We start from the raw sequence: 22,416 nt of genomic DNA on the forward strand, positions 1-22,416 counted from the left end.
GTTTTGGAGATATGGCTTATAGAGTAATGTAATGTCTTGCTGAGAAACGGCGAGTTGAGAAAACAGGCTTGAAAAAGGTTCACTTCTGTGGTCTCTAACATTACACCACATGTTTAAGCATTAATTTCATATTTACATGTTGATTTCAGCGCTGACATTAATTTATTTCGGACATGCTCATGTTATGTGAAGAGTCTGCCTGTGCTATTAACTCATTTTGGATAAAAAAAACAGTTTTTCTCCTGAATAGTTACTGGAGTCTTGCCGGCATGACTCTCATGTCTCTGTATCAAACAGTCACAAATGTGTCTAGAAACTGCATTTCTTGGGAACATTAATCAATTATTTGAGCGAATTCAAAGGCCAGATGTAAGTAGAGCAGTCGTCGCATATCGTTGCACGTACATTTGTGGAGAAACCTCTTATCTCCGTATTTTAACGTGTGTTTTTTGAGGGGTGCTATAGCCCCCCCGATAGGCTATATTCGATCTTCGTCTTACCTGATGATGTATTGTACAATGAGACACATTAATAATAATGAGACACATTCATCATAATGTAATGTTGGTGATGTACAGTGAGACACACGGGTAAATTAACGCACGACTTGATCATACTACAGCGTCAATCAAATGTAGCAGACCTGTGTATTAATTATGAATTTACTTACATCGGGCTATTTTCAAATGGCCGAAATATATTTATACAGGGTAACAATTTGCTACAAAGTAATCTACCGATTTTTTTTTTCCCAATAATTTATATTAGAGTGAAAGTACTACAATATTTTCCTCTGAGATGTACTGTGGAGTAGAAGTACAATATAGGCCTATTATTTGCCTTGATCTGAGATAGCCTAGTGCAGTGGTTTTATCTATAATCTATAATCTATAATCTTGATCTGAGATAGCCTAGTGCAGTGGTTTTATCTATAATCTATAATCTATAATCTTGATCTGAGATAGCCTATAGTGCAGTGGTTTTATCTATAATCTATAATCTATAATCTTGATCAGAGATAGCCTATAGTGCAGTGGTTTTCATTCAACCAGTGGTCCTTGAGGGGGTTCGAGGTGGTCCTCAGCTAAATGAAGAGTTGGTAACCAAATGGATTTCTTTTTTAAATTATTGTTAAACAAACAACAACATTACTTGATTTCTAAATACAGGTATTAGAAAAAGTTGAAGAATTATTATTTTGTAAATAAATATAAATAAATAATTTGGGGCTTTGATTTGAAATGGGCTGAGCACTGGCCTAGTGGAGTAAAAGTAAAAGTACCGAAAATTGGAATTACTCCAGTAAAGTAAAAGTACCTCAAAATTGTACTCACTGTAAGTACAGTAGTTAAGTAAATGTATTTTATAGTTTACACACCATGGACCGATCAATGAATCAAATTCACCTCACCCACCATTTTCCGGGTTTTTAACCCATACTGGCATACTGTACATGTTTTTATTTTTATTATTTATTTACTAATGATGATTTCCTGTTTTTCATGGAAGTGTGTATTTGTACGCCGATTAATTAATTGAAAATGGAGGCCCAAAATGTCAATCAAACAATCAATCAGTTTGATTAATTGAAAATGGTGGGCCCTACTATTGTAAACAAGTGTAATGCTTTATGGTGTCGTCCACTCACAGTTGTATTTGTCGTATTTGAAATGTACTGTAATTCTGCAAACTGTTAACAAATCAATCAATCAGTTGCGGTGCAGTTTGCGCAGAGAACATGCGTCGTGTCGCGCGCAGCGGCGACGCTCCCCAGCCCGAACAGCCTTTGGCTCGTGACGTCGCGCGGCGCATGCGCACGGCCCATCAGTTGTGAGCATATGTGCTGGCTGGCTTGCTGTATGAAAGTGTGTGTGAGTGTGTGTTCACACCGTTCAGTTTAAATCACAACATATAACTCAACATCTACAGCACCACCATGGGCAAGAAGCAGAAGAAAGGCCCCGACGACAGGTACTGGTACACCCATGACGTCATTATTAACCTCCTGCGTGACGTCATTGGCGCAAAAGCCGACCCCGGTTAGCCTCAAACAACCTGCTGTGTTTAGGCTAGCAGGCAGCCCTCTGTGTGTGTGTGTGTGTGTGTGTGTGTGTGGCTAACGGCTAAGCTAACTCAGCATGAGTTTTCATGTGCTGTGTATATGTGTGCTCTTTCTCTGACTGTGCGCGCGTGTGTGTGTGTGTCAGTGACGAAATATCCTCCAAGATATCATATTATATTCAATATCATAAAAAAGTGCGTGTGTGTAAGTTTCACTGACTACTACTTAGCTCTACACACACATGTTTAAACGGTCCAAACGTCCTCATCATGTACACTATAGCAGTACAAAGTAACTGGTATCCATATTACATGTTATTAAAATGTAATTGAAACCATTATATTTGACATTAACTTTAAAACATTCTGTGCTGTCAATCATGGGGCTTGACTAGGGCCTGACATGTAGTATAGTGACTCACACATTACCTATAAATAATGTTATAATAAATGACCAATTCAATCAAAACACATCCCAGTGTCTTATCTATACCTGTTTTTTTTTAATGATAAATACATAATGTTATGAAGCTGACAGTTGATCTATGCACTGTTTTGAACCCCCAGCTAGCATTCCTATTATTCTGGTGGTGCATGGTGGTGATGCGTTTGAACATTAATTAATTATGCCCAAATATAGCAGATCTACAATTATGCCCCGACGCTGTGAGCTTGTAGATATGTGCAATTGTTTTGTGTAGAGTAGAGGCCAGGGGATCTTGTTTTTTGCCTAGAAGAGGCTAGGTTATAAGTGGTTAACTATAGCTAGGATGGCGTGCTAGCTTTAGCATTTCATATCAGGAGTGGACCGTGTGTGTGTGTGTGTGTGTGTGTGTGTTAAACTGAACATATGTTAAGTGTAGGACTGGTTGGCCATAACTGGAGATAAGAAATGGTTGGAGTCTCAGTGGCTGCTTGGAAACAAACAAACCTAATGACAACTCACTGTCTATATTGTATTATTGTTATTATTATACTCTGAATTGTTATTATGGTTTTTATATCATTTATGTATTTATCTGTGTGGTGTGAAATGCCAGCTGACACGTGCAGTGTGCACGCTAGAGTTGGACAGACAGACAGACAGACACAGTGCTGAATGAGTGAGTGAGTGAGTGAGTGAGTGAATGGGTTGACCCAACCTGGCCCTGAATGCAACCTCATCCATTTCTATTGTACTGTGTGTGTGTGTGTGTGTGTGTGTGTGTGTGTGTGTGTGTGTGTGTGTGAGAGATGGGGTTCACTGCGGTCAGTTGATAGTACTCATACTCGCTCCTGACGTTTAGGTTGGTACAAAATGCAGAGGAATTTGATCATATCACCTATACACTATGTTAGTGCCAAATATATTTGTAACAAATGCCCCAGTATATGACAATCTCTTTTTCCCAGAGAGAGAGAGAGAGAGAGAGAGAGACGTATGTTTTCTCATGCCAATAATAAAGCCCTTTGACTTGAATTGAATTGAGAAAGAGAGGCCTTTCTTGTTTGTTCTCCCTCCATACCTATTTGACCCATTGATCTATTATGTGTACTTGGAGCCAAACGGTGTTAAAACCAAATTCCAATACCCAAAATCTCACTCACTCACTCACTCACTCACGTGTCACAGTGAAATTGGTGACCTTTGCTAAAAATTTGTGACAATCGTGCAGATTAGAGACCACATAACTGCAGTGTCCGAACATAATTTTTTTTTAATGTATGTTTATTAGAGTAAGTATAGTAGCCTTGCCGAGCCATGAGGCCCATAGGGGGCAGGAGGAGCCTATCTCCTGTTTCTGTAGCGTGAGGCAGCTTGATGTACAAGTACACCCCCTGGACATGACGCTAGTATGTCACAGGGACTTACCCCCCAATCCAACCCTTGATGCTGAGTGTCAAGCAGGGAGGCACTGGGTCCCATTTTTATAGAGTCTTTGGTATATGACCCGGCCGGGGCTCGAATCCCGACCTCCCAGTCTCAGGGCGGACACTCTTAACCACAAGGCCACTGAGCTGGGTTTGTTTATTAGAGTTTAGAGTTCAACCTAGCTGTTTTTAGGCCACGCATTTAAGTTATGTGAAGTCCGACCACACACAAGATGGTCACATATTTCGGCAGGTCACTCACCGTATCACCGCACACGCCATGCCAGAGCGACTGAGTGTGTGTGAGTGAGTGAGTGGCCAAGATTTTGGGTTTTGGAATTTGTCTAATTGATTTAGGCTTAAGTTGATAGATGGATGAAGAGTGTCTCTGTGGTTGTCCTTTGGCGGTCCCAAGTAATGGTCCTTGACTCCTTGACCAGGCCCAAGGTTAACCCATTCTGACCTGAGATCAGATTCATACGAGGTTTCCACTGGACACACACACTGGTCTGATGAACCCATTCTGACCTGAGATCAGATTCATACGAGGTTTCCACTGGACACACACACACACACACACACACATACACTGGTCTGATTAACCCCCCCCCTCTATATTTCTATACTGTAATATATACTGTACACGTGTGTACAGTATATATTTCTATTTATATGTCTCGTTCTGATTAATTGAAAATGGAGGACCCTTATGTAAACAAGTCTTAGTGCCCTTTTCCTGGTTTCATCCTCTTAGCAGATTTTGTATTGACCAATGACCTGTACTATCCGTGAACTGTACCCATGCTACAAACTGTAAACTGAAATTATAATCAATCAGAGCTGGGCAGGCAGTTAGAGGCTATATACCGTATATGAAATTGTGCGTGCGTATATTTGTATTAACCCATTCTGATCGGGAACCCGTTTTGGTGTTAGCATTATGTTATGCTTTAGCTATTGAAAAATAGCAGATCTACAAGCTCATAGCGCGCCACCGAGTGGCGCGCTACGAGCTTGTAGGTCTGCTATTTTTGAAAAATCGAAGAACGACTGACATTTTTAGAATCTGATCTCAGGTCAGAATGGGTTAATCAGACCAGTGTGTGTCCAGTGGAAACCTCGTATGAATCTGATCTCAGGTCAGAATGGGTTAATGTAGTCTACAGGGCGCTGCGTTGCTGCTTGCCTATCGGGCCTGGCTTTTTAGCCCACTCGGGGCTCGAAATAGCGACCATTTTGGTCGCAAATGCGCCTGAATTTTTATCTTTGCGACCTAAAAATATATTTGGGAGCACCAGTGAGTGCCACTACAAATAAGCTATAAATATAATGTTTTACATCGAAATTATTTTATATTAGAAATTCTAATTATATGATCTAAATAGGCTATGAAGGTGGAAAAACACAAAACAAAGAATAAGAAAACAGGTGATGTTTGACTGGCTGGAATCAGGGTAGACTAGAGAGGGTTCTCATCTGGAGATGTTTGATGCCTCGGCCTCTTTGAAGAGATGGATGGATGACGGACAGAAATCTGGACACTACATTTTAAATTTTTATACTTTGGTTATTTGTAAACCACACGTTATATTATTGTTTTTATGAATGTAAAAAAAATCGATTACATATTGGTGCTCCTTAGATTTTGGTGGGTGCTCCTTCATTTTGAAATTGGTATCAAGACCGCTACCAAGTAAAAAAGTTAATTTCGAGCCCTCGGACTGGTAATGTACGTACGTACGTTCAACGTCGTTCATACTATACTTGTGAGGACCTAAATGAATCTAATGTCTCCACAAGTACAGTACAGTATATGATAAATGTGTGTGCAGTGCCCTGACTGTGCACATATCTTAGTTGCACACTAGTTGCATCAGCAGATGCAACAGGTCCTCGTTGTACTACTGATAGATATGAATTATGATGGGAGTTTAAGGGTCAGGTGCGTATCATTTGCCACGACACAGAACCAAGTCTTTTGTTTAGTTTGTAGAACGTAAATAAGAACTTGGAGTTTTACCGGTAATTGTGTGTTGAATACCACCAAAGTTGATTGATTGAATAAATTGAATGTAACCTCAAGAGACTATTCTTGGGCGAACATCGGGCGAAAGTATTCCGATCACAACAACGGTCACGACAACCCGTGATGTTGCAGATGTGTCGTGTGAGCTTTGATTTTGAGCTGTTTTGGTGAAGAGATTCAATGTTGAGCGGGAACCCCTTTTGGTGGTTAGTTACATACATTATGTTATAATTTAGCTATTGAAAAATAGCAGATCTACAAGCTCATAGCGCGCCACCGAGTGGCACGCTACGAGCTTGTAGGTCTGCTATTTTTGAAAAACCGTTAAAATGTGCCTCAAATCTTTCAGAAAATTGTCATGATTTAGAAAACTTTATTTTTTTTTAATTTTGACGTCAGGCCTGAATGGATTAAACTAAAGCAAGGGGTCAAAACCGGGCCTAGTAATGGAGAGGTCTTGGTCGGTCGGCTACAGGTTCTGAATGTCTTGTCCATTTATTTTATCCATCGTCTCTCGTGCAGCTTAGTTTAACGTCAGTAGAGTTTAGTTGCATCATGTGTTCCGGAGATTTAGTGTGTGTGTGTGTGTGTGTGTGTGTGTGTGTGTGTGTGTGTGTGTGTGAAGTGAATTCTGAGTTCACACATGACGCGTGCGTGCGTGCGTGCATGTGTGTGCGGCTCTACAGTATTTGCTAGTAGTGCACGGATCTCACTCTTCCACGCTCTTCTCTAAGTTGTGCTGATGCAACTAGTGTGCAAGTTCAGGTCAGGCTGGATCAGAGAGAGAGAGAGAGAGAGAGAGAGAGAGAGACTTGGTCTCATTCTGTGCACCTCCTCAGTCCTCAACCCTGCAATTGACTTCGAGTAGACTGTGGTTAAAATTCTGCTGCTTTGATAGAGTGTACTTAAAGTTTGATCCGGTTGAATTAGATCATTGTTTGGCAGAGTTCAGTTCAGAGCAGGGAAATGACTTCACCGGCAGCGTCGTGTGTTGAGTTTGAGCGCGTCTCCAATCGATGTGCCACTTCAGGTGAACAAACGCTTTACAGGTTTTAATTTATGTCTTGTGTTAATTGTTTTCTCAGGTTGTTTTGTACTATTTTTTAAGAGTGGTATCGTCACGGGCGAGTGGGTCTCACTTGGACAGCGTGTGTATTGTATTTGTGTGGTTAATTTTAATTATTATTCATTTTCTCTGCTTTTCTAGTCTTGAGTCATAACTTTATGTTGTGATTAAGAATAATCACAGCACCCCATCGACAAAAGAAATCTGGTGCACTTGCAATTTCCTCTAAATCATTTTAGTTTTATGTTTTTTTAGGCAAAATTATTTCTAGCAATTTTTGTGAGTGTGTGTGTGTGTGTGTGTGTGTGTGTGTGTGTGTGTGAAATTTGGCAGAAAGTCTTTATTTGGACTTTTGAATACAATTCCATTTAGTTTTAGACATATTTTAGTGATTTTTAAATACTTTGGTCTAGTTTTACATGAATGAATAATGATAAGATTTTAGTTGACAAAAACTGGTGAACATGCAGTTGATTTAGTCAACCGTGATGATGTGTGCTGCTGCCTGCGTGCCGATCTACAAGCTCACAACACGCCATACATAGACGAGTTGTGAGCTTGGAGATCGGCTATTTTCCGAGAGTGACAGAAGCACGACCAAGTTTTCGGTGACGAAATTCAAGATTCAAGATGTTTTATTGTCACACAGATGTACAAGTGCATGCATTGTGAAAAGGGATGCACCGAAAGGGAAATTCTTGGCCGAAACCGAATATAAGAAACAGTTGGCCGAAAACCGAATACCGAATATATTTAATATTATATATATTTTTGCCTACCATTGCTGTCATTAAAGCTACCTGATTTATGGTTATGGCAAAACTTAACTTCAATAGCAATCACTGTTATGGGTCCATAAAACATTTATTCAGCTCTTTTGAATGCATTAATTGCATACACTATTCGGTGATATAATTTCTGCCTATTCAGGCCGAAATTGAATAGGCCGAAAATGCTTTTTTAGCCATTTTCTGCCGAACATTTTCTGCGGCCGAATATTCAGTGCATCACTAGTGCAAACCCCATGTAAAAGGTTATTTAAAAGGTTTAAAACAACTCGGATAAAACCCATGTAAAAGGTTTTTAAAGGAACACAGACAAGGCCATTTAATACGTGAAAAAGTGCATTGTTCAGCAATACGAAGAGTCTGTTATGGGGGTGTGTGTGTGTGTGGGGTCTTTGATGATTCTCCCGCGACTTGCTGAGACAAATAAGCGTGTGTGTGTGTGTGCGTGCGTGTGTGTGTGTGTGTGTGTGTGTCGACACCAGACACAAGGAGGTCCTGATTCTGGAGGTGGGCTGTGTCTTTGATCTGTACATGGACCAGGCATTCCAAGATAAATATTCTAAGTATCAACCATTACTTGGAAGCATAACAAACTTGGGGTATCGTTGTAGATTTGCCATACTGATATTCGGAAGCCTGGGCCGTGTGCACAAACTGACCATGAGTGGCCTAAGAATAGCTGGCATGACAAAAAGCAAAGCCAAACAACTTGCCAAATACTGTTCTGTCTCGTCTGTTATAGGCAGTTTGTCTGTGTGGAGGAGGAGGTGCCATGTGTATCCTTAAGTGAACATGAACTGTCAACCCCGTTATATTTGTTTCCTTGTAAAATTAATTGTAATTTGTGGATTCAAATAAAGAAATCGAAATGTGTGTGTGTCTCTCCCAGTGCCAAAGAGGACGGCGTGGACATCGACGCGCTAGCGGCAGAGATCGAGGGGGCGGGAGCGGCCAAGGAACAGACCAAAGGGAAGAAGAAGAAGAAGGGAGCCAAGAAGGAAGACTTTGAGTGAGTCTTCATCAAACTGCATCTGATATTTAACCCAATTCTGACCTGAGATCAGATTCTAAACATGTCTTCTCCATCCTGACAGTTTTCCATTTTGACCTGAGATCAGATTCTAAAAAATGTCTTTTCCATCCTGACAGTTTTCCATTCTGACCTGAGATCAGATTCTAAACATGTATTCTACATCCTGACAGTTTTCCATTCTGACCTGAGATCAGATTCTAAACATGTATTCTACATCCTGACAGTTTTCCATTCTGACCTGAGATCAGATTCTAAAAATGTATTCTCCATCCTGACAGTTTTCTGAAAAAGCTATGTTTCTACGTCAATCGCTTTTTCAAAAATAGCAGATCTACAAGCTCGTAGCGCGCCACTCGGTGGCGCGCTACGAGCTTGTAAATCTGCTGTTTTTCAATAGCTAAAGCATAACATGATGCTAACACCAAGTCTTAAAAGAAACGAGGCAAATAAAAACTACTTTTAGTCTTATATTTGGTATACCTAGCTCTGTGTTTTTGTATCTTTGTTCTGTTTTCCTTTTTGTTAATCGCCTAACGACGTTTCCAAAAGCCTTGAGTTTATAATAATATGATAATATCTCAACTCTGAGGTTAAAAACGTCACGCGTGTTTCTGAAGTGTCCGAAACCCCACCACGCTGTCATTGTAAAACAATTCAAAACAATATTAACGGGACACAAAAAAATATGTGTTAATGATAATTGACACTGGTCTCAGTAGGACAGCCCTCCCCCTATCCACGAGGAGGAGCAGTGCACCAAAGAAAGCATTATGGGAATTGTAGTCCAGGAAGGCAGTGAGCCCAGTGTCCATGACATCAGAAGCCCATTGCACACCGTCTGCGGCGCGGCGCCGCGCGGCGCCGCCTGGAAAATAGAACTGTGTTCTATCGGCGCGCCGGGCGGCGCGGCGGGACGCGGCAGACGGAGCCGGTGTTCGATAGGTTCATTGAAAATAATGGAGGCGGCTGTGTCTGCCGCGCGGCGGACGCAGCCGGTGTGTGGTGGGCTTGAGACACTCAGGCTCACTGCTAAAATCTAAAACATCTAAAACCACAAATTACACACATAAAGAAAGACCCCCAGGAAAGTGTTCTAAATCTTCTAAACGTCATTAACATTTATTTTTTTGCAAAAAAAAAAAAAAGCCTTTCCAAATTATCCAGCATGCCACAGCATGCTTGGTCTTCAAACTGTTCATGTGTCGTCCCGTCCCCCCTCCCCCTCTCCGCTCCCTCCATTGGCTCTCAGTCACAGAGTACCGAGCAAGCAAAGGTATGGCACCCCCCAAATCTACCCCAAATCTACCCCATATCTACCCCAAAGGTATGGCACCCCCCAAGTCTACCCCAAATCTACCCCAAATCCATTGTAGTTAGAACTGCAGGCTCACTCCCAATCTTCAGACTCTTCTCTCCTTCAGTCTCCACCGTAGCCCAATCTTCAGACTCTTCAGACTCCACCGTAGCCCCTAGCACTCGCTGTAGCACCTAGCCTTGACGACCCTGCAGGCTTATGCAAAGGCTAGAATTTAATTTATTTAGATGGCATGTTGATTATTGTAGACATTATGGTAAATGTACTACTGTTTGGCTGATGAAACTGTAGGTTCTTGGTTTTCCTATGATCCCAGAGCTCTATGCATGTGATGTATTCCCCTGCGTTGTCCTTGCTCTGGACTCAGACGGCTGTATTTTGCGTGTCTTAAGTACCAGGTCTTATTCCCTAACTTGAGTAAACTAAAGACCTGGAGGCGTGATCAATGCTCTTTGGCCACTCAGAATAGCCAAATGGCATTGATCACGCCTCCAGGTCTTTAGTTTACTCAAGTTAGGGAATAAGACCTGGTACTTAAGACACGCAAAATACAGCCCAGAGTGTCCACTAAATGCCTGCGTTGTAAATGTAACTTATCTTCCCCTCTTCCAGCGAGGATGACATCCTGAAGGAGTTAGAGGAGTTATCTCTGGAAACACAGGGCGCAAAGGTACACGCACACACACACACATACACTCTCACGCACACACATACACTCTCACGCACACACACTCTCACGCGCACACACACACGCATGCATGCGCACAATTTATTTTAAAGTGAAACCATCTGACCAATGACTAACGTTTGTTTAATTAATTGTTCAATTAACGTGTGAGCAGAAAGACACCACAGAAGAAGTGGAGAGCAGGGTGGAGCCTCCGAAACCAGAGAAGAAGAAAACCAGGAAAGGGAAGAAAGGAGTCAGCCAGGAGGATGAGGAGGGTGATGAAGATGAGAGTCAGGCTGACAACAAGAAGGTCTGTCTGTGTGTCTGTTTGCCTGTCTGTCTGTCTGTCTGTCTGTCTGTCTGTCTGTCTGTCTGTCTGTCTGTCTGTCTGTCTGTCTGTCTGTCTGTCTGTCTGTCTGTCTGTCTGTCTGTCTGTCTGTCTGTCTGTCTGTCTGTCTGTCTGTCTGTCTGTCTGTCTGTCTGTTTGCCTGCCTGTCTGTCTGTCTGTCTGTCTGTCTGTCTGTCTGTCTGTTTGCCTGTCTGTCTGTCTGTCTGTCTGTCTGTCTGTCTGTCTGTCTGCCTGTCTGCCTGTCTGTCTGAAGAAGACCACACAAATATCTGTTTTTCAGTAGTAGATTTAATGGTGATTTGACTTGAGCTGAAAACCAATACCAAAATCTCGGCCACTCGCTCACTCACCCTCGTTCACTCCAGCATGGCAATGTTACGGTGAAATTGGTGACCTGCTGAAATGTGTGACTACTATCACATAACGTAAATCATTGCCTGTTTGTTTATTAGCAGAGTTCAACCTATAGCTGTTTCCAGGGCCACGTATTTAAAGACCTTCACGTCAGATAATGTGAAGTCCACAAGATGTCACATAAGTCCATAAGTCTAATGTCATTTCCTTGTCTCCTCCCTCTCCCAGGCTCCTCCTCCTCCTGCTCCTATTGGCTCTGACTCCGAGGAGGAGGAGGCGCCTCGTCCTCATCCGAAGGCCAAGGGGGGCGGGGCCAAGAAGGGAAAGGGCAGGGGGGCGGCGGCCTCGTCGGACGAAGGAGAGGAGCAGGAAGTAGCGGACAGCAGGAAACCGCCGGGCGCCAATGTGGCCCCGCCCCCCACGCCGATGGAGGAGGAGGAGTTCTCGGACGAGGAAGAGCTCCTCGTTAAAGACAAGAAGAACAAGAAGAAGAGCAAGGCCGCCGATAGCGAGGAGGAGGAGGAGGAGGAGGAGGTAGGACCCGCCCACCTTTCACCCAATCATCTGCTTCCATTTTTACAGTTTTACAGTTTCAATCGCTTACAATTTAACCCATTTTGGGGCGGGAACCCCTTTTGGTGTTTCAAACATTGTTATAATTTAGCTATTGAAAAATAGTTATGAACTATTTCTGCTATTTTTGAAAAATCTTTAAAATGTGCCTAAAATCTTGTCATGAAAATTGTCATGATTTTAGAAAACATTTATTTAAAATGTCGACGTCGGGCCTGAATGGGTTAACGTATTTATTCTGTATGAGTTCTCTCCGCAATTGGTATCCTGAGCGAAAGATTGGTCCCATACAGCCCATTAGGCCTGTCAAAAAAAATCGATTCGAGTTAGAATCGCGATTCTAATGCTGTCCGATTCAGAATCGATTCTCATTTTCCAAAAATCGATTTTTCAAAAAAAAAAAAAAAAAAACTTTTTTCTTTTTTTTCTTTTTTTACAAATGTACCTGTGCATGCAATGCATTATGGCCTGGGTTTCTGCAAAGTACATTTACTACCAGCTAAGCTAAGCCTGCCAATTGTATTTATTTTACACCTGTTTTAATACTAATGTATTGTTCTGGTATTGAGTGAGAAGAGATTTTGTAACTTTTGTACTGGTTCAAATTTGTGCAAGCTAAATACATGAGACATGTTCTTACTCTTGGATTTAACCTTTGTGTGTTTAAATCATTCAGTTGATAAAACCTTTACAATTATACAAGCTTTTTACTAAATGTACTCTGCTTTCATGCCAGAAGACTGGAGTAGATCATGCTAAAATTCTATTTAATTGTTTTTAATAAAATAAAATAAACTGCTTTAGAATCGAAAAAAATCTTTTTTGAATCGAGAATCGGAAAAATCGAAAAGATCGTTTTTGAATCGAATCGTCACCCCAAGAATCGGAATCGAATCGTGGGACACCTAAAGATTCGCAGCCCTACAGCCCATACATCCAAACAGAAATGATTTTCTGATTGTATTAACACCACTTCAAAGTCACCAGCATATTGCAGACTGTACGAAAAGCTTGAATTATCCTCTTTCTATCTATCTGATGTTATACGAGCTGCTTTCTGTCTAGAGATTCTTTGCAGGTGATTCTGTTGTTTGAGTCTGGAAGTGCTCGTTGGATATCGCTCCATATCGGTATTGATTATTTTATTAGACAATAATAAATGCCCAAAACGGTACATGGTACAGTCAAAGCACATTTATCCAAAAGGACAGCACCGAAACAAGACCTTTGCGGTCTTGTTTCCATTCGGGTCCCATGCATTCATTCACAGTAATCGAGATACCTCAAAAACATGAAAACTATTTACAGGTGTAAGTACCAAATAATCTAAATAAGATTTTAAATTAAACACTCTGAGGGGGGTATAGGGAGGTTGGGCCTAGATTGGATGTCGTGAATAATACCACGAGAATCGGTATTATCAAAAGGAACTGGTTGGAATAACGTGTTCCTTCCACGCGCTACGTCCAACCAGGGAAACTCCCCCCCTGTCAGGTTGTAAAGGAGCAACTTGGACACTCAGGCATGAAGGAAGCATGAGTTCAAGTCCGTTGCTCTCCCCTTGTCCCCCATATATGGGGACTAGGTTGGTCTCCCCTTGTCCCCCATATATGGGGACTAGGTTGGTCTCCCCTTGTCCCCCATATATGGGGACTAGGTTGGTCTCCCCTTGTCCCCCATATATGGGGACTAGGTTGGTCTCCCCTTGTCCCCCATATATGGGGACTAGGTTGGTCTCCCCTTGTCCCCCATATATGGGGACTAGGTTGGTCTCCCCTTGTCCCCCATATATGGGGACTAGGTTGGTCTCCCCTTGTCCCCCATATATGGGGACTAGGTTGGTCTCCCCTTGTCCCCCATATATGGGGACTAGGTTGGTCTCCCCTTGTCCCCCATATATGGGGACTAGGTTGGTCTCCCCTTGTCCCTCATATATGGGGACTAGGTTGCTCTCCCCTTGTCCCCCATATATGGGGACTAGGTTGGTCTCCCCTTGTCCCTCATATATGGGGACTAGGTTGGTGGAGGGTGTGTAGAGCCCAGGATCACATTAGATGATTGACACAGGGGTGAAAAATGGGTTACAAAATCGTGGGATAAAAAATAATATTAAAAAAGAATCGGTATTATCGATTATCTGCCTTTTTCATTTGGCTGGAACCCGAAATGCTGCCAAACAGCAGTATTTCCAGATGGGTTTTTTTACGAACCAACTTGCTAGGACTTGTTACTCTCACCGGCGCCATGTTCTGTTTGCCTTCCTGGGCGGAGGCGGTCCGCCAACGCTGCTGTCGCCTCATCGCCGTAATTCAGCGTCAGTGCCAGTCAATGCACGGACACTAAGTTATATTAGGCAAATTATAGTTGTTTAAAATAAAATACTCGTAAATTCATCACACAGACTCACGCATATAGTAATGTAGACGTTTATTTATTTATTTTCTCTTCTATATTTAGCCTACATGACGGTAAAATTACGATATTAAGTATTATGACGGTATTCGGTAATTATTTATATACCGCACTCGTAGCGCGGCACCGAGTGCCGCACTACGAGCTTGTAGATCTGCTATTTTTTGGGAAAATCGTGAAAATGTGGCGCAAATCTTTTAATATATTCTTTGTGCTACTGTAAGAGGGAGGAGGCGGAGCCCCCAAGATGAAGACGGCCGCCCAGAATATATATATATGAATATATATGAATATATATATGAATCTATTGTTTCTACTGCAGGAGGGAGGAGGCGGAGCCCCCAAGATGAAGACCGCCGCCCAGAAGAAAGCGGAGAAGAAAGAGAGGGACAAGAAGAAGAAGGACGAGGACCGGCTGAAGAAGAAACAGAGGGAGGACAAGGAGAAGGAGGTGAAGGAGAAGGAGGTGAAGGAGGAGGAGGTGAAGAAGGAGGTGAAGAAGGCGGAGCCTGCTCCTCCTCCTCCGGCTCCGCCTCCTGCTGCTGCTGCTGACGACACTGAGGCTGCCGACGTTCCCGTGGCGGAGGAACAGGATGAGCCAATGGGAGAAGGTGGGCGGGGGACTTTTCCCAGACCTGTTTATTGGTCGATAGCCTGATGCGGTCGGTAGCAGATTGTATGTCATGTTGTAGTCACTGATTTGTAGTCATCGGGGCAGGAAACCACAACTGGAATAACAGGAAACCACAACGGGAATTAGAACTACCCCAAAAATAAATCCCCGCGATCATCATCTTGGGGGCCTACCCAATGAAATCATTGATGCTGCGTAGTTTCGCAGATTCTTTAAATACAAAATAAATATAAATGTGAGTGTAACTTTCCACAGACTTAATTTACAGTCTCTATACCTTTATTATCCCACAGGGAAATAATTTATTTATTGGGTACGCCCTGATAGTTTGATCGCAAAGATTTCCGAGGAATCATTTTGGGTAGTTCTTATTCCGGTTGTGGTTTCCTGCCTGATAAGTTACCATCCGCTCCCGACCGGATCACACGGACCGGGCTTTCCTGCGAGGTGGAAAGCCCGGTGACACGAGGTTAATTGATCCACAATGTTTTTGTCTCCACCTCCTGGGCTATGGGATCATCCATAGCCCGTATTGCGTAATAAATAACATATACGTGTGTCGGTTAAAACTGACACAGTGATGCAAATGTAAGACATTTCATAATATCCTCCAAAATGCCAGGCTTATGTATGGATTAATACAGAGAAAGAAAACCAAGGAGATTTACTTTGTAATTTCAGTTACTTTCATTAGTTTTGTAAAGCCTCCGTTTCATTTCCGGGTAATCGGGGGGTTGTTGTGAGCAGTGGTCGTTAGCATTAGCGTTAGCGCATACGCCTTATCTCGTCACAAACGGTTACGTGTTCGGAGCGATGCGCGACCAAGTCACGAATGAAATTCTTTAGAGGCTTTGAATATCCGCCATCCTAGATTATTTTTGAGCGGTGCAACCTCCTCACGGAGTTGCACCGCTCACTTCACACGGGTGTGATTTTAAATTACACACTGGCATCGTATCGGTACTCTGTATCGACAGATACGCAAGTTTTGGGTATCGTTTCATATTTATTTCGTTTTAGCTAACGATAATTGTCTGTCTGTCTGTCTGTCTCATCATGTTGTGCTGATGTTGGTCCTCCAGAGGAGGCCGAGTCGGATAAAAAGAAGAAAGACAAGAAGAAGAAGAAAGGGGAGAAGGAGCCGGAGAAGGAGAAGAAGAAAGGTCCCAGCAAAGCCACAGTGAAGGCCATGCAGGAGGCTCTGGCCGTGATGAAAGAGGTGATGCATCATGGGATATAGAGTTCTTATTAGAGAGGTGAACACCAAAACGGTGGTTCGTAAAAACGGAGAGATGTCGTGTGATCATGACGTCATGTTTTCGGTGGTCACCTCTTCACCGAAAGGAAAGGAGTCACACGTCTTTGTGACTGTTGGTAGGGGCATTCCATGTTTTGGTGGCATAGCGGTAGAACAAATTACATTTCTTGGGTTGAACGTGATATGTGGAGCTGGAGATGTTCTGGTCTCTCACTGACTGGTGTTCCTGGAGATGTTCTGGTCTCTCACTGACTGGTGTTCCTGGAGATGTTCTGGTCTCTCACTGACTGGTGTTCCTGGAGATGTTCTGGTCTCTCACTGACTGGTTTCTGATTTGCAGGAGGAGGAGCGAGCCAAGAGGGAGGAGGAGGAGAGAGAGAGGAGATTGGCAGAACTGGAACAACAGAGGCTGGAGCAGGTACACACACACACACACACACACACACACACACACACACCTGTGCTCTTCTGGGTGCGTTTATCGTTGTTTATATTGTGACCACGACCTCTTGGACCCCCTCCCCCATCTCAGGAGAAACTGGAGCAGGAGAGGAAGGAGAAGAAGAAACAGAAGGAGAAGGAGAGGAAGGAGAGACTGAAGAAAGAAGGAAAGCTCCTCACCAAGACCCAGAGAGAGGCCCGGGCCCGAGCCGAGGCTACGCTGAAGATACTGCAGGCCCAGGGTACCGCTTCACTACACTTTACCACACTTTACTGCAGGCCCAGGGTACCGCTTCACTACACTTTACCACACTTTACTGCAGGCCCAGGGTACCGCTTCACTACACTTTACCACACTTTACTGCAGGCCCAGGGTACCGCTTCACTACACTTTACCACACTTTACTGCAGGCCCAGGGTACCGCTTCACTACACTTTACTACACTTTACTGCAGGCCCAGGGTACCGCTTCACTACACTTTACCACACTTTACTGCAGGCCCAGGGTACCGCTTCACTACACTTTACCACACTTTACTGCAGGCCCAGGGTACCGCTTCACTACACTTTACCACACTTTACCACACTTTACTGCAGGCCCAGGGTACCGCTTCACTACACTTTACTACACTTTCTTGGGAGTAATCATTGACAATAAACTAAATTGGAAACCTCATATAAAGTATATAAAAGCAAAAATATCTAAATCTATTGCAATACTGCACAAAACTAAACATATCCTGGACCAGAAATCATTATATATCCTGTACTGCTCATTCATTACCCCATATATTACATACTGCGCTGAAGTCTGGGGCAACACCTATACAACCAATACAAACTGTATCACCCTACTGCAAAAAAAAGCCATAAGGATCATAAATGGGGTTGATTATATTCACCCCACCAATGAATTATTTATTAAATGTCGTACGCTGAAATTTAAGGATTTAGTTGAATTTAAAACATTAGAGATACTGCTTAGAGCCAAAATGAAAACACTTCCAGACTGTATCCAAGGGTTGTTCACAATGAGAGAGAGCCGTTATTCACTCAGAGGTAAATGTATGTTTAAACAAAAGAAAGAAAGGATCAACGTGAGAAGTGATTGTATAACGATAAAGGGAGTGAAGCTGTGGAACAGATGTGATGATGAACTGAGAGACTGTGGAGCTAAGGATAAATTTAAGAAGGTATTCAAAAAAAAAGTATTAAATAGCTATACAGAGTAAAGGAACTACTACTTCATGTTACTACTGTGACTTTTATTAGCATATTGTTCTTTTTTTTTGTTTTTGTTTTTGCTTGTTTATTCAGAAAGAAGAAGAGAAAAAAAATATATATATAATTGATTGAAAAGAAACATGAATATTGCACTGTTCAGTAGAAATGTTGTTTGAGGACCTGTAAAAGGGATGTACATATATTTTTACATTTGTAATTTTTTAATTTAATGGACCAAAGGGTAGACGTAATAAGCCTAGGCTTCAGTCTATACCTTTTTTTTTTTCCAGAATAAGAAAATGAAAAAAACTGATGAACTAAGAATGTTTTGTATGGAAAGAAAAAACAAACTAATAAACTAAACTAAACTTTACTACACTTTACCAAACTTTACTACACTTTACTACACTTTACCACACTTTACTACACTTTACTACACTTTACCACACTTTATCCAGGTATTGAAGTGCCATCCAAGGACTCCATGCCAAAGAAGAAGCCCGTCTACGGAGACAAGAGGAAGAAGAAGGTGATCGCCACACACACGCCTGAAGGTACACGCTGACCCACGGTCATGTCATTCATATTTCATACTTCCTTAAAGCCCCCCCCCCTCCCTCCCTCCCTCTCTGGCAGTTCTAAGTTGAACCAGTGCATTGATTCTAGAGCAACCGTTTTAACCCATTCTGACCTGAGATCAGATTCTAAAAATTGTCTTCTACATCCTGACAGTTTTCTGACAAAGCTATGTTTCTATATGTCAGTCGTTCTTCGATTTTTCAAAAATAGCAGACCCTATACAAGCTCATAGCGCACCACTCGGTGGCGCGCTATGAGCTTGTATAGGTCTGCTGTGGATATGAAGAATCACCTCAACTCCTCTCCTCTCCTCAGAACCTTCTGAGGTGACGCCGCCACCACCAGAGACGCCGGAGCCAATCCCTACGGAGACAGAGACAGTCGCCCCGCCAGAAGAACCAGGTGAGACAAAATGGAAGGAGGATTGTTAATGGACTTAGTATATTATCTATTACATATTACAATAATGTACCTGTCTGTCTGTATCTCTTCTCATCTCCCCTTCTCTTTCTGCCCGTCACTCTCGTCCCTCTGTCCCTCTGTCCCCCTGTCCCTCTATCCCTCTGTCCCTCTGTCCCTCTGTCCCCTGTCCTCTGTCCCCTGTCCTCTGTCCCCTGTCCCTCTGTCCTCTGTCCCCTGTCCTCTGTCCAGTTGTCAAACCACTTGCAGACGACTGGGAGAACATCGCCACAGACGAGGAGAAAGGTGAGACCGACCATCCATCAGCTGTGAGATCTGCTCTCCTCCCTTCCTGGGATTCGTTAGGATTTGAACGGTTCCGGATCCTTCCCGGATCCCTCTTAATGGTTCCGGTTCCTAACGGTTCCCTTAACGGATCCTAATATAATGTTTTTCCCCTTTTTTCTGACATAGATTATGCTTATATTATAACTAACCTAACCAAGTACATAATACACACAAATTAATTAATTCAATTATTGAAAATGCACTTTACAATTATGAGGTGGCACTATTATTTAAACTTCACCACCAGCTAGCCACCACAACAATATCATTGTTGCAATTTGTACTGTATATTGCAATTTGCTGTATATTAAATACAGTACACATTGCAATAATGATATTGTTGTGGTGACAAATGTTGTCTTTAATGTTCAGATTAATTTAATATGAAGGACCCCTTACCCTAATGGAAACAAATAGTGCTTTCTTGGATTATAAAATCCTTTTAGCAGACCTTGTATTGAACGTTCCTGTGCTTTTTTCTGCAAACTGTTTATAAAGTAGGCTAATCAATCTATGGAGGTATATATATGCACCTAAACGCTGGGCTCTCAACAGTCACGCGATTAATTTAGAGCCAAATCAAAAGCAGTTGAGTTGCTTATAGGTTGTAAAAAATAAGTGCAGACAAATTGATTTGGCGTGATTCATAAAACATCAGACAGAAAGACGTCGAGACATTGCCGTTCTAAATTAACACCATTAACAACAGTTGTACAACACGCCTAATGAAAAGCTCTGTAGACATTAGTAGTTTTTATTTTCTATTACCATACCATACCATACCATCTTTATTTCTATAGCACATTTAAATAACAAGTTGTACCAAAGTGCTTTACAATAAAATAATAAAAATCACAACTTCATTTAAAAACAAAACAACATACAGTACACAGTGTCACTTTCAACATCAAAAGCTCATACTATGCTTGGAAAAGCCAAAGAATAAAAATATGTCTTGAGGCGTGATTTAAACACCTGAAGAGTGGGGGGCTTGTCTTATGTGCAGAGGCAGCTCATTCCAGAGCTGGGGAGCTGCCACTGCAAAAGCCTCGGTTCCCTCTGAGCTTCAGCCTTGATTTAGGCACCACCAGGAGAAGCTGGTCAGAGGACCTGAGGGTCCTTGTGGGAACATACGATTTGAGTCGTTCAGAGAGATAAATGGGTGCCAAACCATTTAAACATTTAAAAACAAAAAGCAAGACTTTTTTACTAGCCTGGGGAAAGTGAACCAGCCTTGCATCATCCTCATCCCCCGCCGGCTGTGGTGGAGCTGTGGGGAGTGCGGGCTTTCCGCATGACTCTCAAACGCGATTTGCCTATAGATTATTCTCGTGAGTTGTGGACTCGTGTAGGCATATTGATTTTGAGTTGTTTCATCAATGTTGCAACAACGATGGAACCGGCTCCGGTATGGTCATGTCTTGATGGTATGGTCATGTCTTGATGGTATGTCTTGATGGTATTCCTTGTAGGCCAACGTCGGCGTTTTGCACTCGGTGTGGGCAACACCCGGGAGCCAATGACGGGAGTGGACAAGTGGGGAGACGTGAAAAGTTGGTCTGGTTGTAAGAGCATGGCGTGCTGTGGCATTCTGGGTCATTAATTAAACACATTTACTGCTTCTGACGGAACGGTTAGTCTGGTTGTAAGAGCATGGTGTGCTGTGGCATTCTGGGTCATTAATTAAACACATTTACTGCTTCTGACGGAACGGTTAGTCTGGTTGTAAGAGCATGGCGTGCTGTGGCATTCTGGGTCATTAATTAAACACATTTACTGCTTCTGACGGAACCTTCCGCCAGTTGGAATCCAACCGGCAACTACTTCTGTTGTAACGTTCCGTCTGATAAGCTTTATTGTTGATTTCAAACCAGATCGCTGATAACTTTTTTTTTTTGCTTGGCCTTTCCTCCTTTAGCGATCCTAGACCGGATTGCGCAACCCAGCTGTCGTTCACCTCCCTTTATACAGGCTGACTAAAAAGCGGAATAACTCGAATGGTTTAGATAAAATGCGCGACGTTTGGAGGTCTTTGCTGATTATCCGGTGATCTAGATGGGGGAACATTGGCACTTTTCTAGAGCAAGGATGGCTTCATTTTAGCTCGCTAGCATTGACGCTATTTATTTAGAAGCTAAGATGGAGTCCAGCGTGTGTTACATTACAAACGGCTCGGCAGTCTGCTGGTTGGCTCTGCGTCCACCAGGTGGCAGCAGATGGCTTTAAGTGAGCATGCAAGAACCGTTTACACATTACAGCCTTAATCATCTCTGTCTCTTGTCGACTCTCTCTCTCTCTCTGTCTGTCTCTCTCTATGTCTCTCTCTCTGTCTGTCTCTCTCTATGTCTCTCTCTCTGTCTGTCTCTCTCTATGTCTCTCTCTCAGAGTTGAAGAAGGTCCACATCGACGTGGAGGACCCGTCCGCTCCGCCCAAACCCTCCGTCGCCCCCGACAACGCCAGCGAGGAGGAAGACGAGGACGAGGAGGAAGAGGAGGAGGAAGAGGAGGACGAGGAGGAGGACGAGAGTGAAGAGGAGGAGCAGAAGAAGGTGGAGGTGGAGAAGAGAGGAGGAGGAGGAGGACAGCAGGAGAAGAGGAGAGGAGGGAAGGACAGCGAAGAGGAGAGCAGCGGCAGCGATTCGGACGATGGACGGACCAAAGAGGAGAAGATGTACGACAGAGCCAAGAGACGGATAGAGGTACTTTAGTTTTAGTCCTAGTTTTAGTCCTAGTTTTAGTCCTAGTCTCTTGAACAGTTTTCATTTAGTTTTAGTCCTAGTCTCTTGATAGTTTTCATTTAGTTTTAGTCCCATTTATTTGTCACCTGAAATGTGTTGGTGTTAGTCTAGTTTTAGTCGACTAAATCTACAGTTGATTTAGTCGACTAAAATGTGTTTTGGTGGGCTTTGATGCCGTCGTAATGATGACCCTAACCCGTACATTTTTTTTCTCCTTCACTTTCTGAAAATAGCAGATCTACAAGCCCACACCGCGTAGCTGTGCGATGCGTTGCGAGCTTGTAGATCTGCTATTTT

At 42.8% G+C, this 22,416-nt stretch overlaps 1 protein-coding gene across 4 annotated transcripts in view; it reads left to right on the plus strand.

The window, feature by feature from the left end:
• Nucleotides 1-1,834: 1,834 nt before the first annotated feature.
• The window catches only part of eif5b (eukaryotic translation initiation factor 5B), a 32,443-nt gene continuing 11,861 nt past the window's right edge, over nt 1,835-22,416 (plus strand). The window contains exons 1-14 of one of the 4 annotated variants that reach the window (XM_080758304.1): nt 1,835-1,971; nt 8,682-8,801; nt 10,753-10,810; nt 10,983-11,120; nt 11,742-12,047; nt 14,821-15,109; nt 16,215-16,351; nt 16,731-16,808; nt 16,923-17,073; nt 18,514-18,609; nt 18,950-19,036; nt 19,286-19,339; nt 20,854-20,943; nt 21,767-22,080. In XM_080758304.1, the coding sequence (XP_080614430.1) occupies nt 1,937-1,971; nt 8,682-8,801; nt 10,753-10,810; nt 10,983-11,120; nt 11,742-12,047; nt 14,821-15,109; nt 16,215-16,351; nt 16,731-16,808; nt 16,923-17,073; nt 18,514-18,609; nt 18,950-19,036; nt 19,286-19,339; nt 20,854-20,943; nt 21,767-22,080 (1,953 nt within the window). In that variant the 5' untranslated portion in view covers nt 1,835-1,936. The remainder of the gene's footprint in view (nt 1,972-8,681; nt 8,802-10,752; nt 10,811-10,982; nt 11,121-11,741; nt 12,048-14,820; nt 15,110-16,214; nt 16,352-16,730; nt 16,809-16,922; nt 17,074-18,513; nt 18,610-18,949; nt 19,037-19,285; nt 19,340-20,853; nt 20,944-21,766; nt 22,081-22,416) is intronic. The other 3 variants (XM_080758306.1, XM_080758305.1, XM_080758307.1) reach the window with 3 other exon arrangements.

Source organism: Protomyctophum bolini, assembly GCF_963924005.1.
Source record: "Protomyctophum bolini genome assembly, chromosome: 24".
In the NCBI taxonomy this organism is placed as follows: domain Eukaryota; kingdom Metazoa; phylum Chordata; class Actinopteri; order Myctophiformes; family Myctophidae; genus Protomyctophum; species Protomyctophum bolini.